This window comes from Pituophis catenifer, unplaced genomic scaffold (assembly GCF_029215685.1).
Source record: "Pituophis catenifer annectens isolate HBS135680 unplaced genomic scaffold, rPitCat1.0.hap2 SCAF_1, whole genome shotgun sequence".
In the NCBI taxonomy this organism is placed as follows: domain Eukaryota; kingdom Metazoa; phylum Chordata; class Lepidosauria; order Squamata; family Colubridae; genus Pituophis; species Pituophis catenifer.
This window is the reverse complement of record NW_027256881.1, coordinates 153,672,380-153,688,235: the sequence shown is the minus strand read 5'-3', so window position 1 is coordinate 153,688,235 and position 15,856 is coordinate 153,672,380. Positions and strand designations below refer to the sequence as shown.

The 15,856-nt window shown below is 36.3% G+C and overlaps 1 protein-coding gene across 1 annotated transcript in view; it reads right to left on the bottom strand.

The window, feature by feature from the left end:
• Positions 1-3,999: 3,999 nt before the first annotated feature.
• PPP3R1 (protein phosphatase 3 regulatory subunit B, alpha) overlaps positions 4,000-15,856 on the bottom strand; it is a 36,620-nt gene continuing 24,763 nt past the window's right edge. Inside the window, exons 2-6 of the mRNA XM_070933072.1 lie at positions 14,916-14,955; positions 10,806-10,982; positions 8,134-8,193; positions 6,475-6,659; positions 4,000-6,057 (exon numbers count right to left, since the gene is read on the bottom strand). Coding sequence (XP_070789173.1) covers positions 6,010-6,057; positions 6,475-6,659; positions 8,134-8,193; positions 10,806-10,982; positions 14,916-14,955 — 510 coding nt within the window. The 3' untranslated portion in view covers positions 4,000-6,009. The remainder of the gene's footprint in view (positions 6,058-6,474; positions 6,660-8,133; positions 8,194-10,805; positions 10,983-14,915; positions 14,956-15,856) is intronic.

Below are 15,856 nucleotides of genomic sequence, written 5' to 3'. Positions count from 1 at the left end.
CTAATTATTCTCTTAAGATGTTCCTCTTTTACCACTGTTCTAGCCTTGTTGAAATCTATATTATGTCCCGTGGCCTTCATGTGTTGTACCAAAGAAGTTTGCTCTTCCTTTTTCACTGCATTTTTATGTTCTAAATGCACTCTTATTTGTCTATTCATCTGTCCAATATAAGATGACTGACAGGCGGTACATGTTATTTCGTATATTCCTTGATTTTTCAGCTCAATTTTATCCTTGGGGTTTCTCAACATCATTGATATTTTTCTATCTGTGCAGAACACTGTTTTTATTTTTTGTTTCTGTAGTATCTTGCTAATTTTATCGGTGGTTCCTTTTATATAGGGCAGGATGGCTTTTCCCATCTTTTGTTCTTCTTCTTGGGTTTCTCTCTGTCCTGATATCCCTTGTCGAATTATACTTTTAATTTTATTTTCGTGGAACCCATTTGCTATTAATATCTCTATGAGAGTCTGAAGCTCTGTTTGTACATGTGCCTCATCTGCTAGACGTTTAGTTCTAGTGATTATAAAGTTTTTGCTACTGAATTTATTTGTGAGGGATGATGGTGAGAGTGTGCGTTTAGGTATCTATTTTTGTGTGTCTTCTTTTGGTAGACACTATGTCCTAGGGTGCCATCAGTTCTCTTATATATTAATACATCTAAGAATGGGAGTTGATTTTCAATCTCCATTTCCATAGTGAATTGTATCTTCGGATGCATGTTATTCAAATGTGCTAGAACAGACGTTGCTTACCTGAACGTCCCTTCCCGACCCGCAGCTGGAGAATCCAAAGCTTCGGGTAATTCAGTAGTTGAGTAGCCTACACTGAGTGTGTTCCTTTAAATTTTTCTCTTCAGACACGCCCACTTGCTCAGCAGAGTCCCAGTTTTGTTCACGAAGTAAGGAGCAGTAGAGCGTAAGGAAAAGATCATCAGCAGCCAAGCAGGGTGGGTTGGATTCTCCAGCTGCGCATCGAAAAGGGACGTTCAGGTAAGCAACGTCCGTTCTCCCAACGCGCAGCTTGGAGAATCCAAAGCTTCGGGATGTACCCAAGCAAGTTCAGACAGGGGGGGAGACTGGCTGCTGCACGTCGTCTGAAGAGTTGCATACAGCTTGGAGCACACGGTGACCAAAAGACGCCTCTGCCGAGGCAAAGGCGTCCACTTTGTAGTGCCGGATAAAGGGATTTAAGGATGACCAGGTAGCCGTCCTGCAGATGTCGGAGACGGATGCATTGGTGGCCCAGGCAGCCGTGGTGGCGGCGCTTCTGGTGGAGTGAGGAAGGATTCTCTGTGGAAGCGGTCTGTTCCGAACTGAATAAGCCCGGGAGATGCAAGACTTGATCCATCTTCCGATTGTTGTAGAAGACATCTTCCGGCCCATGGAGGCGGGCAGAAAGGAAATGAGCGATTCAGATTTTCGGAAATGCTCTGTTCGTTTAATATATCTACGCAGAGCCCGGCGGACATCTAAGAGGTGCCAGTTTGCTTCCCGAGGGTGTCAAGGCTCCGGGCAGAAGTCCGGGAGGATCAATTCCTGGGCCCGATGGAAGGAGGAATTTACTTTAGGTAGAAATGAGGGGTCTAGTCTCAGTACGACACGATTTGTGTGAAAAACGCAGAGGTCGCTTCTCACTGACAAGGCCGCAAGTTCAGATATTCGGCGAGCCGAAGTAACTGTGACCAGGAACGCCACCTTGAGTGTCAGAAACCGGAAGCTGATGGAAGCGAGAGGCTCGAATGGAGGATGCATGAGGGCCTGAAGGACCAAGGTCAGGTCCCAGGACGGGTAGCGATGGATAACTGGTGGGCACAGGTTGGCTGCACCTCGTAGAAAGGCGCGAATCGTAGGGTCCTGCGAGAGAGGAAGATTTGCGGAAGTAGAGAGAACAGTACTTAGTGCTGCAACCTGGCGACGAAGAGTGTTAGGAGCGAGGTGCTTATCGAGGCCCTCCTGGAGGAATCCCAGAGCTTCAGGAACGGAACTCTGACAGTTTCACCACGGAGGCAATGTCATTGATGCCTGATATTGCTAGCAGAAAAGCTCTCGGCTCCCAGCAGCCAATTGCGCACGCACGAAGGCAGTTGCTGGGCAGAAAATGGCAGCCGTTGACTTCCTTGCACCGAGGATGGAAGGAATGGCGCTAGGCGAGGGCTGCAGAAGAACAGTTGATTTGCGTGCCAGTTGTTCCCTTCCTTATCGTCTCCCCTGCAGGTGGAGGCGAACTGTCAGGCTCGGAAGGGGATTTGATTGAGGCTCGTCGGGGGAGCAGGCAATTTGGCGCGAGCTGTTACTAACGGCAGCTCTGAGCGCTGAGGTGGGCGAAAATGGCGCGAAAGTGTCAAAATCTCCAAGCGCTACCGCCCAGAAACGAGAGGTCGATGAGAGGAACCAACGACACTAAGCATACAGCAGAAGCCTCAGAAGTACTTCCAGCGCTGTGTGGAATGATCGGAGCAGGGAAAAACCGCTTGCGCTGTCAAATTGCGGCTAACGATCGAAGGATCGGCAAGGAGAGGTTGCGGTGCTGTCCCTGTGCTCCTCAGGCGCGCGATCACTCAGAAGTGATCCAAACGCCAATGGCCAGTTCAAATTTAATGAGAAAGTGCCGCTGAGAGCAGGGCAACAATCTCAAGCCGCTCAGGTTCAAAAACAAAAGTCCAAAAAGGCGGGGGCAGTATTACCAGCAGGCCGGGAAACCTACCCATACGCCAGCGGCTATTAAGTGGAGCGGGGATTCAGATAATTGGCCAGGCACCCCGTAAGAAAGGAAAACTGTCCCGGACAGCCTGCCTGAGGCAGCAGGCAAACTCACCCCTGGCCAATCAAACGAAGAGGGAAAATTCCACAAAAAAAGCAGAAAAAAACTTAGAAGAATCCAAAGCTTCAGGAATAGTAGTTTAGTAGAGAACCAGAGAAAAATTCAGACAGTGTCACAGGCTCAACTGAGTGAACTAAACTGGGATTCTGCTGAGCAAGTGGGCGTGTCTGAAGAGAAAAATTTAAAGGAACACACTCAGTGTAGGCTACTCAACTACTGAATTACCCGAAGCTTTGGATTCTCCAAGCTGCGCATTGGAGAAAATTGTCTAGCTTGTCTTTTCCATGGGGCCAGATCACAAACGTATCATCTACATATCTGAGCCATAATTTTGATTTATAAGTAGTTTGTTCCAACGCCTTAATTTCTAATCCCTCCATGAACAGATTGGCAATAACTGGGGAGAGCGGTGATCCCATTGGTGCCCCTTGCAGTTCAGTTCACTATGGAAATGGAGATTGAAAATCTTATACTCAAGCTTAATGCCAATTTGCAAATCAGACTGTTGAGTATCTGACTTACATATTGTATGTATGGTGTCAGTTCTTAGTTATAGCCCCTCATGTTTTGTAATAGCTTCAGAAATAGTACAGGGAAAACCCAATTTTCAGATTCAAGGCAACTCTTTTAAATTATACATGAGGCTCTTTCGATCTAAGTTACTGTTTTTAAAAAATATATGATTCTGTGTTGAAGTAGGCATGGACAAGTACATGTATTCAATCCTGAATTCATTATTCCCTGATGTTTATAGTAGATGATCTTTCAGATGGAACTTTCCCTTTTATGTGCAATAAGTCAAGATTGCAAAATTAGAAAAAATGCTATGCTTAAAATAAAATTGGTGTTACCAAGGAACTAAGAATAAAACTGGCCAAATAAAGTTTTCCCCAAAAACTTCCATAAAATTACAGCTTAATGTGTCTTGATCTTACTGTTCCTATTCACTAATACAGGATAGTTAACATGTCTACGAAAGAAAAATTAATTTGGGAAATGGTTATCCCTATAAACGTTGAATCTGATGTTACTTGTTTGTTAAATGAACTGTCACTGAGAAAAATGGGCAAATATTGTTACAGGTATTTAATTATACATAAAAGCATCAAATAATTTTAGTACAATCAGATCTGAAATTCAGATTTTTTTTTCAACGGAAGCTTTAACACCATGCAGTAAAGTTCAAATAGTTTATTTTTATTCATACATTATGAAGGTTCCTATAGTTCCAACAATGTATGTATAGCATGCAGAGGAAAAATCTAAACATTCAACATAACCCTTTTTTTTTTTTTGCACACAACCTAAAAAAGCTCATTCCCCCAGTACGAAAGTAACATTAGCACTATTTTCTATTATGCCAGGAAGGATATGCACAAGCAATTAAGAAATAGAAAGCAATTGCTAAAATATTTGTAACAAATATTTATGTACAAAAAAATCCACAAAAGACTAGTTCCCCCTTGAAGCAGAGCACATGGCAGTTGACAATGGAACAAATACAACCACTGGCTGGGATTATAATCCACATACTGATCCAGAGGAAGAAAGATACATGTAGTGGAGATTTTCTGTTTTAACATTTACCAAAAGTTTGGCAACATCTTTTTTAAATTATGCAAATCATGTAAACAAGAGGAACATTTCAAATCGATCTACATGCAAAACTTCATGTCATGCAAGGACACCAAGCACCTGGATTTCTCTCTCACAGACAGAGCCCATGATGTGCAGCACTCAATCGAAGGAACAGCTATGGCTGGCTGGGAGGCAATTGATTTAAGTTTGAACAACCTGCCTTTCCACTGCGAATTATAAAACATTTCAAATAGAAAAATTGCTAGAGGAAAGGGAGTACTATCCTAAAAATCTAACAATTTTCTTCTAGCCAATAGTACCATTGCAGAAAAAGAATGATATAAAGTTGTATAACATGCCTTGCTACTTTTATATCACACATATAAAGTTACTGTCAATTACAAGTCATGATAAAAACAAATTTAGAAAAAAGAATTCTCCAACTGAAGATCATGAGGTTAAAAAAAAAGATAATGTGAACCTTACCTCTTTCCCTATGGCAGAGGTTAATGTTTCTCCTGTAATAAACCTATATACACATATATAAAATATTACCAGGTTTTATGCAACTTAAATTAGTATATTAAATGCTTTAAAGAAACTATATAGTTGGAAGATATTTTAATGGTATGAGAGTTTTTGTAATCTCACTGCAGAAGGTTTCCTAGGAAATGAATCCTAAATTTTTTGTATTAAGATTAGTACTGAAAAAGTGTGTTTACAACCGCTTTATTTAAATGGAAAGAGCCAATGTTTACTAGGTTTATTTTATGCAATTGTGTTCATTAAGTGAAAAAATGAAATGATCGTAAGCATCTTTTTGCACATACAACCTAGTTCTTGGCAATTAAATTTTTATAACATGCCTCGCTATTTTAATACCCATAAATAGTATGTGTACGTACATATACATGCACATACTATTAAATAGTGTACATATATACACAAACTAATCTACATTCCTGTCATACAAAAATGTAATTAAGATAAATTAACAGGAAATGATGCTATTTCAGCCAGTCGATATATAAACATCTGAAACAGTCACAGGAAAAAATTGATCTAACATCCATTAAAATATTATATTCTTCTAAAGTATATCTGCCTGCATGTGTGTATCTGTGTGACATAAAAGTAAAGATGTATATCTATATGTGTTGTACTATATAATAATCTGCTTGGCACTTTTGTACTCTAGTTTTATGCCTAAATCAAGTATATTAAATTAAAGCTTGCCTAAGTACTAAATAGAAAGCACAACATATATATATCTATATATAAATACACACACACATATATATAGATAGATACTTTCTTGTTATAAAAGTTGAGAAAAATAAATTAAAAAGCCAACCCCCTTCCCTTTCTCCACCACACTGATATGCTCTTTCCATTTTGCTGTCCTTCAGACTTTTAAAGTGCTACACTTGCGTTATTGAGAGAATGAAAGTTCAACAACACTTAGTTGGCTTCATGAGGCTCATGTTGGAAAATGTGGTTTCACAGAGAAAAATACTTCCATTTAAATACACAGAGAGCATTGCTGGACGTCTTGAGCAGATCTTCAGAAATGGAGAAGAAAGCAAAAGTGTTGGGTAGTATAAAGAGTCACACATCTACCACCATCTTTTTGTGAATATCTAGGCCTCCTACAACCTGAAATATTGATAAAAGAATACTGTGAGAATTAAAAAGACATGAAACAATAGGTAGGACAAGATTAATCAGATTTAAAAGATTAATACTAAATTATGAGTAGGATAAGTTAGTTAATACATTAGATAAAATTGATGTAATTGGCCTAGAATCCAATTATATAACAGGGAGAAAGGAACTATAGTTCTGGGTTTCTTTCCAATTCTTCCTAACCAACCAAATTATTTTGAACTGGGGTGGGTGGGTATTTAAAAAAATGTTTTAGAATACTTATACACATGATTGTTATGAAGCACACACCTTATAATGACACATGTAAGTAAAGAGAACTGCCAAATAAAGGTGAAATAGCAGAAATTGAATAAACTTGGATATCTGAAAATACTAACTGCAATGATGGGGGAGAAATACACTTACAGCACAGAACTCTTCAAAGGATATTCTTCCATCACCATCTTTATCTGCATTTATTATGGTTTTGTCTACAATTTGCTGCAACTGGGTATCTTTGAGATTGTTCCCAACCATCATTTTCAAAACCTGGAAAAGCTCTCCATTGGAAATATAACCGTCTTTGTCCATGTCATAGATGCGAAAAGCAACTAGCAAGGGAAAAAAATACAGTTCTGAGTAAGATTTTCTGAGACTGGGAAAGCTGAGGATGAGGCTTTTGAACGTTTATTTTAACAGAAACAATTCAATGCAGCTACCAAGGGAACTTTGAAAAGGTTTTCAAAGAGATTTTGCCTTAGTGAATCAGTATAACTCAGGCTTGGAAATTCTTACAATTTTCAAAATTCCATATTTATCGTAGCATGAAAGAAATCTTATTGAAATCTGGGTCATTTTTACTTTCTTGGTCCTACTAGCTATCTGTGATGAACTTGGGTGGAGAAGGTTTTCTATTTATAACACCTCCTTGTCTAGCCTGTTTTCCCATTCTTTCATACTCAACTCTTCATCCATTCTGACTACTACTTGGGATAGAACTACTGGCTCAACATTGACAGCCTTCCATCCTTCCAAGGTGGGTAAAATGAGGACCCAAACTGTTGGGGTCAATATGCTGACTCTGTAAACCGCTTAGAGAGGGTTATAAAGCACTGTAAAGTGGTGTATATATAAGTCTATTCCTATGTATTTCTTATTTTAGTAATCGAAGTCAGCAAGTGAGGCCATTAACTAAATAATAAGACTGTTTAATCACTTTGTGTGTTCCAAAACCGAAGTATGATTTTGATGTTGTCACAGCAGAGGATGTTTTGAAATTTCAGTCAGAATAACAGTTGGAAGGGACCTTAGACATCTAGTCCAACCCCTGCACAAGCAGGAGACCCTATACTATTCTGGACAAATGGTTATCCAGTCTCTTCTTAAAAACCTCCAGTGATCGAGCACCCCCAACCTCTGGAGGCAACCTGTTCCACTAGTTATTTGTTCTCACTGTCCAGAAATTTCTCCTTAGTTTTAGGTTGCTAAAACTAAATCAGGAATAGTAATCTCATTTAATCTTCTAAGGACTTGTTATAAAAAGTCTGATATCACTATACAAATAACCAATAGCTATTTTATTTTATATAAATCCCTACTTCCATGGGATTTATATAAACTATGATGTAATTTGCACAAAACATACTTTGTATATCTTGTCAAATTCTCATTGTTAAACTCAGCAAGAATAGTTACATCTATGGAACTGAATAATTACCTCCTATATGTTATTGCTAAGGAAGAGTTAAAAACAATTCTATGCACTATTTCTTAGCAAATATCTCACTGTTCAAAGTATCAAAAGGAAAAAAGAGGGACGGAGAAGTACTAGCATAGCTATTTTTATGTAAAACCCGTTTACTTCACCTCAGAAATATTTTATTTATTTATTTATTTATTTATTTATTTATTTATTTATTTATTTTATAAAATATGAAAATCATGTTGATGAATCTTCCAATTGTTATCTTGTCCAAGGTATATTAAAATTTACAATGGCTTATAGATTACGGTAAGTGAGAGAAGAACAGAAAATACAATTTTCTAATAAAGCATAATAGCTTGTAGTTAACAAAATATACTTACACCTCAACTTCTGCTCCTTGTCACCTTTGACACTGAACTGGGAGACTCCTTCTATAAATTCTACAGAATACAGGTATACAGAGAATTTAGAAAATATTCTAAAATATTCTATATTTAGAATATATTTCCCAAACTTTGGAAAATATCCTCAAATTTTTTTCCATAACAATTTTAAAAGCAAAGAAGTTTTATTTATTGTTTTTATGACCCTGAGTTAGGTATTATGTACTTACATTTTCATATTTGACAAGATCTTGTGACTCTCACAAGACACATGAAAATGCAGCTTTTAAAGATAATCATTGACTTACAACCATTCTTTCAGCAACTGTATGAAATTATGATGGTGATGGACCAAGGGACTTATGACCCATGTGCAAAGTTACAATCATTTCAGCACCACAAATTGTTATCATGTGGTAATTCAAATCCTTGGCAGCCCACCTCCACTTACAACCATAGGGAGGCTGTAGCTCTAATCTATCTAAAATGAAACTCCAAAGCATAAAGGAAGACCTAAAATAGACTGAATGATCTGTATCAGAAAAAGCAGCAACAACGCAGCAGAAATGGAAAAGACTGACATGGCTTAGGAATTGTAATTGCTGTAAAATATTATTGGGAAGGCTACAAGGCCTAAATCCTTATTCCTTTTGGCTGCACCAAAACTGAGTGGGGAACTATTTTTTCAGTCTAAATGAAGGTTGGTAGAATTTATGTTTCAATTTCTCCAGTGCCGACAGTGTGATTGATATTTTTGGATTTTCTACTGAAACAGGAAGTTCCACTATGCTGAAGAAATGAAGAGAGAGTTCCCATGCAAGTTGTAGTATGTGAGTTTTGGAAAAAGTTGAAAGAGTTATGAAGATTTGGAATCTGCCATTCTAAAATATTGCCTCCAAAGTGGGTTCTGGCAAATGGGATGAATCATTATGATGAGCTGGTTAAGAGTTCAACAACATCTGAAAAAATTTACTTCTTTACTCCCTCTTTTACCCCTTTGGGTGTCGAGGGGGATACAAAGTTCTGGCTCTTCCTCTTTTGTTGGCCTCAACCATTGTTAATTGTTGTTGTGGTATGTCTTTGATGTTGTCTCTTCATCTTTCTGTGTTCTTTGATCTTCTCCTCTTTTTATATATGCTCAAGATGGCATATATAGCATTTCATCCAATTTTTCCCAACAATACTATGAGGTACATTGGGTTGAATACAGATAATCCTCAATTTACGATAATTGGCATCAGAACTTCCATCAAGTGATAGTTATTAAATGAGTCATGCCCTGTGAGGGTTCTTGGTGTTCCAAAGACTAGACACTTCATACTACAGCAAATGTCATGTTCAGTAAGTGACTCACATGGTTTTAAACAAATCTGGCTTCTGCCATTGACTTTACTAATCAAGTTCCCTGGGAAACTGCAAATAGCTATCACATAACCCCTCCCCCCAGCTGAAAGTGTTGTAAATACATGCTGGCTGCCAAATGCCTGAATTTTCAAGTGATTGCAGGACACAAGGATGGTTGTAAGTCACTTTCTTCGTTGCCATCATAACTGAAATATTGTTAAATGAACAGTCATTGAGAACTATCTATATAACTATCCCAAGTGATACAAGGAACTTCCATAATAGGGATAGAATAAAATTTGTGTCCCTCTAACCCAGTGGTTCTCAACCTTCCTAATGCCGTGACCCTTTAATACAGTTTCTCATGTTGTGGCGACCCTCAACCATAAAATTATTCCTAAGACCATTGAAAATATGTGTGTTCCGATGGTCTTAGGCGACTCCTGTGAAAGGGTCGTTCAACCCCCAAAGGGGTCACGACCCACAGGTTGAGAACCAATGCTCTAACCCAACTACAATATTTTAACTGTCACATCACATTAGGGTTATATGGAGATGCAACTAGCACCAAGCCTGTAATCTCTGGACTGCAAATAAATTCCATTTAAGTACATAAATTATATATTGGAATCATAGATAAAAAGTATTGAATGTGGAGGCTTAAAATCCTGTTTCTTTAGGATGACAGATTAAATTATTTATTTAATTATTAATTATTTAAATATGCTCCTAAACTATTATTTAAAAAAATACAGCCTGGGGACTTTTGTTTATTTTACTTTTTGATACGTTTTAATTTTTCAAATTCTGAAGTATTATCACTATCTCCAAGATAATTTGTTTTCTCACTAATCCAATTAAGCATTAAGACTTTTCATGGCTTTTTTGCAATCTCTGTGCCATTTGAAATGGTATCAGGGATAGATAAGTAGGGTTTTCAGCTGTAGCACAACTGTCCAAAAAACTAACTCCTAGATAGGTTAACTTATGGTGATTAGAACTTTTAAAAACTGAATCAAATGAGGTGCTTCCAATGAGGGAATTGTACCTATGAGTAAGACAAACCGTTTTTCCTTTCCCCAAACAGAGATACAATTACCAAACTGTTAAATGCTTTCCAACATTTCTATTTATTAAGCATTATGAATCCTTCCTAGCTAATAATACAAATCATTTCTCAATTACATTTCTACATTATCACGTAGAACATGAATAACTGAAGCTTATAACTAATTTTGAAAAACTAAAAAAAATCTACATCTTATCACATTAGGTGAAAGTTGACAGTTTGAATATGTGTGTATAGCAAATTAAACTTTTCTTACCTTTGAAGTCTACTTCTCCATTTCCATCAGTATCAAATATATCTATTACTCGTTGTACCAAGGGATTCTGTTGTAACTCAGGCAAAGACATAAATTCTTCCACACTTAAAGAACCAGAGTTATCTAAATCAAGCTTCTTAAATCTCTTCCCCAATCGTTTAATCTCATCTGCATCAACTGGCAAAGGGGGAGGGGGAAGACAGAGAAATATGAAAACCCAAACTGAACATATAATAGTTCTTTCTTGTAATACAATTTCTTGTTCAGATTCAAAAACGACTATTTAGATATCCCCCTTCTCTTATACAGAGTTTTAAATGTAATAAATAAAAATGGATTACCTTTTACAGGACGGGCCATTGCACATTTTACTTTACAGCTCTGTATAACCTAATATACACTGACTCAAGTGTTCAAAGGGCTAACAGTGCTTAGTTAACTTCAGCATTATGTTTACAAGCATCTGTCAGGTACAAATCTCCTTTTAATTATCTAACCACGTCAGTTATCTTTTAAATAGGAGGGAATGAGAGTGAGGTCAGCTGCAATGCATACAAAAATTAGTTTATTTAAATCTTTAGTTTTAACTCCTTATGAACTGAACTGGTGTTGATCAAATATTAAATTTATAACACTATAAGGAAATTATCAAAAAAAGGATTAGATGCCATTCTCTTTAACCGTCTATTAAATATCAAATATTCTTTATTTTTAAAAATAAAATCTTACCAAATTTTGTCTCTTTTGGCTGAAATGTGTATTATCTATAATATTGTAGAATATGAACCTGGATATTTTTCTTTGAGGAAAAATTAACATTAGGATAAAATAGAATGTTGCATCATTTTCTTTGTATCCAACAACAGCCAAAAACGAAAAAAGATAGCCACACGATGTCATTTTACAAGTAGCCGAATAAGCTGAATAAGCAGCTGAAAGTATATGATGTGTGTAGTTCTACATATTCCTTGAGTACATTTGAAACTGACCTGTAAATGCTAAGGAATTTTCCTATAGACTGAAGGAATTATACCTAATTGTATCCACCTGTTTGTAGATGAATATCAGCTAGTGACTGGACACCAATCACTTAATTGATTGCTTCTACATCATACCACATCATCTCAACATTACAAGAAAAAGAAAAAGGTCTATTCCACGATATTAGATGAAGTCCATAGTAATCTAGCTATTAGGTAAACCAACTGAAAATATTTTTTCATTGACTTCAAAAACCACTGCAAATACTACGAAGTACAAAGGGAATTTTAGTCAATTCTTGATGTTTCTTGGAGCACTTTCAGAAGATTGCATGCATGTGTTATAAAGTACAGAGTCTTCAATTTACAACCACAACTGGGACTAAAATTTAGTTGTTAAGCAAAATGGTTGTTAAGTGAGACATTGTGATACTTCACTTAACAACCAGAATCTATTCCCAGTTGCAACTGTTAAGTAATCTCTCAGATCATTAAATAGACAGAGTCCCAGGTGCCTTAAGGGGATAGGAAAGCCCAAGGGACTCCACTTAGGTTGCCGAATTCTTCTCTGCCAAAATCCAAATAGGATTTTCAGATTCTAAATACCATGTAGCACCCTTTCTGAGGCCATCGTTAATTTGAACTGTTAAATAAACAGTCATAAATTGAGGACTACCTATACAGCAAATTGGAGAACAATTCAAAGTAACATTTTTTTCTATGCCACTAGCAATCTTGATCAAAACTTTGTTTTGTATTAAGTATCCATTGGATTATGAACACAAGATACAAATTCATTTTTCAAAACTCGGTTTAGGTATGAGTGTAGTGGTGCTCTGTATTTACATAATACAGTTTTAAGTATATATTAGCATCTTACAACATGAATTTTTTTTCTCCAAAAGGTGGCATAATATAGTAAAACACTTTGTATGAAGTTGACAATATAGAACTCTGAAAAATAAGAGTTCTAATCTAATTGTATAACAGCCTTCTGGAAAGGTGGGGGAAAAGCTGTGTTATGTGTTATTCCAATATGGGAGCAAAAAGAACCAAAACCATACTGTGACTATTAGCATTTGTGCAAAACAATTTTGAAGTCATACTAAAAGTAGTACTTTCAATTTTCAAATATCATGCACCGAGATTCAATCTATCTAATCACATTATTGAAAGATCTAAGCCAATAGATCCAATAACTGTTGTTATCATCCAATAACTGTTGAATATATACTTACCAATCCTGAAAGCATGATCTTCTTCCAGTACGATTTCAGGAACAGCATATACATAACAAAATCTTAATTCTAGTGTACAATTAGAATTAACAATACTACAAAAAAGTCTTCAGAAATTTTTTTGAGTGCAATATTGTAAATGTAATGTTTAGCAAACTGAGAACAAAACCAGAAGACTTAGAACTTGGGGATTCTCTTAATGATAAAATAGGAAGTTCCCAATGCATCTGGTTCATCCTGGGGAGAACAAGACTGGTTGAAATTGTTCCTGCAAGGCCTCTTTTCAGTTATCAATCCCTAACAGTTTTGAGGAGTATTGGGAGATAAAGCAAGTGAAAAATCAGTTTGACCAAGCAACAGTTCAAGAAGGTTTTGGGCTTTCACAGTAGTGATAAATGCAACTACTGGATTTTACTGTATCTGCAGATTCTAATCTAATCTAATCTAAATATAATCTGTAGCATTTTAGGGATGGGATGAGTGGGATCCAGAGTAGCTAGATGTTTTTGCTGATTTCATTGCAGATAAAGTCACATCCATTTGCTCAAATCCAAACATCAATTGGACAGAACCATATGAGATGGCTAAATACATTCATTCATTCATGAAATTTCATTTCATTATGACTTTGGATTCTTTATAAAATGATTCCTTGTACTTGCTATAGAACACAGTATTCCTCATACTTTGCAGCAGGGCTCCTCGGGAGAATGTGGAGGCCTGCAAGGAAGGTCACAAATGGCGATCGCATGACTGTGGTTCGCTGCAATTCATATCTGTGAGCTGGGCATTCTTGTAGAATACATATCTATATTCTATGTGGAGTTATTTTTTAAGACAATCCAGAAGTGTAAATGGGTAGAAAATTTGGTGTCCAGGAAATTATTATGGATTTTGAGGTAGATCTTTTCCATGATGGCCTCCTTCTTATGGAATCTTTTGCCCTGATGTGTCTTTAAATTTCAGCATTTAAGAAGGCAACAAAAACTGTAAGTTTTAAATATGGATTTACTGCCTTGTATTTTTCTTTGGGCATCTTTATAGTGAAGGGAATTGTTTAATGTTATTGTTATTATTTTGTACATACTTCAAGTCTTCTGAAAAGACAGGATTACTATGAAATATGTATATCTTTTGGTTAAAGAAGTTCAAAGGGACTGCGAATAATACAGCAGAACACCATATAGAGATTTTGTATATACAAATTCAGTTTAGCTAAATTTCATATACTACACTGTTATATTAGATTATAATTGAAGGTGAATTACTTCCAAGAATTATAATTGGCCTTCCTCATTTTAAGGCAGGTAATGAGAGACACTTTGGTCTATTGGTTTAGGCACCAGGCTAGAAACCAGGAGACTGAATTCTAGTCCTGCTTAAGGCATGAAACCTGGCTGAATGACTTTGGGTCAGTCACTCTCTCCCAGCCCAACTCACATCACTGGTTTGTTGTTGTAGGGAAACTAGGAGGAAGAAGGACTATTATGTTGAATTATTTATAAAAATAATTAAGATGGGACACCAATAAATAACAAAATTTAAGTTTAAAGATGCAAGTTTTAAAAAATACATTATTTACATGCCCAACAAAAATATGGGGGCATAAAGAACTTCTAAACCACTGATTTTTATCCTTTGAAGGTACAAATCAAATACTACTAATATATTGACCAGTTATCCTAAAAACCAGATACTATTCAATGGCAGCTCATTTTCAATTAGCAGAAGCAATTTACCCGTCCTATAGTGAGAAAAAAAACAGCAAAGAACTATTTTTGCCTTTTTATTATAAACTTGAACTATCTATTTTCTCTTCCATACTTAGAAGAGTATTCTCAGAACAACAGCTGCCCTTTTGTTACAAACAATCTAGGTAAAGTTGAACTTACAGTGTGAACACATTTCCAGTGGGTAGCTTGCTTCATTTCCCTGAAATGAGAAAAAAAAAAAAGTGTTGTTTAAAAAGGCATTTTAGCATAAAGGAGCCAATGGAATACACCAAATATTTTCCTGAAATTATGTTGTTCTATTTTTAAACATTGTTACAATTATCACTAAATTAATACGTACGCATTATTGGAACACTGATTATATTTCCAGTATCAGCAATGAAAATTTGCGATTTATTAAGTTAAATTATACACAACATGGATCAAAATGACACCTTCAATACATACAAAATTCTATATGGATTACTGAACAAAATATATAAATGCTAAATATATTCTGCTCCAATTTATTTCAGCATGTAATGCCTGTTAGCAACAAAATTAAAAAATACTGCATAGGGTTCTTAAATATTGGGAGGTAGTAGACACTATTAACGATAAAATGTAATTGAATCCTGGAAAAAAATAAGATAGAGAAAAGGATTTTTTTACACAACGTATAATTAATCCTTGAAATTCACTACTGTGAGATGTGCAGGCTACAGCTTGTCTGATTCAAAAAAGGATTGAACCAATTCATGGGGGTCATGGGAATCAATGGTTAGCAGCAGCCTTGACAGTGGGACTGCCTCTGAAGGTCATCTGCTTGGAAACCAGTGAGCCTCCTTATGCAAATAGTTGGCTACTGTGAGAAATACTACTGGATTACATGGGCAGAGGTCCAATCCAGCAGTGCAGCATTTATGTTCTTAAGAATGAATAGACAAACCCGCATAGTATGGTAAAATAATTTTTGGAAACATTTAAGTCAACTACTAGATACATTTTGAGCACGCATGTCTTTCCAAAACTAACCATGCTTCTTGAGTGTTAACTCAAGAACTTACAGAAGAGATTTAGCATTAACAGGACTAAACTAACAAGTTACTTTGATTCTTCTT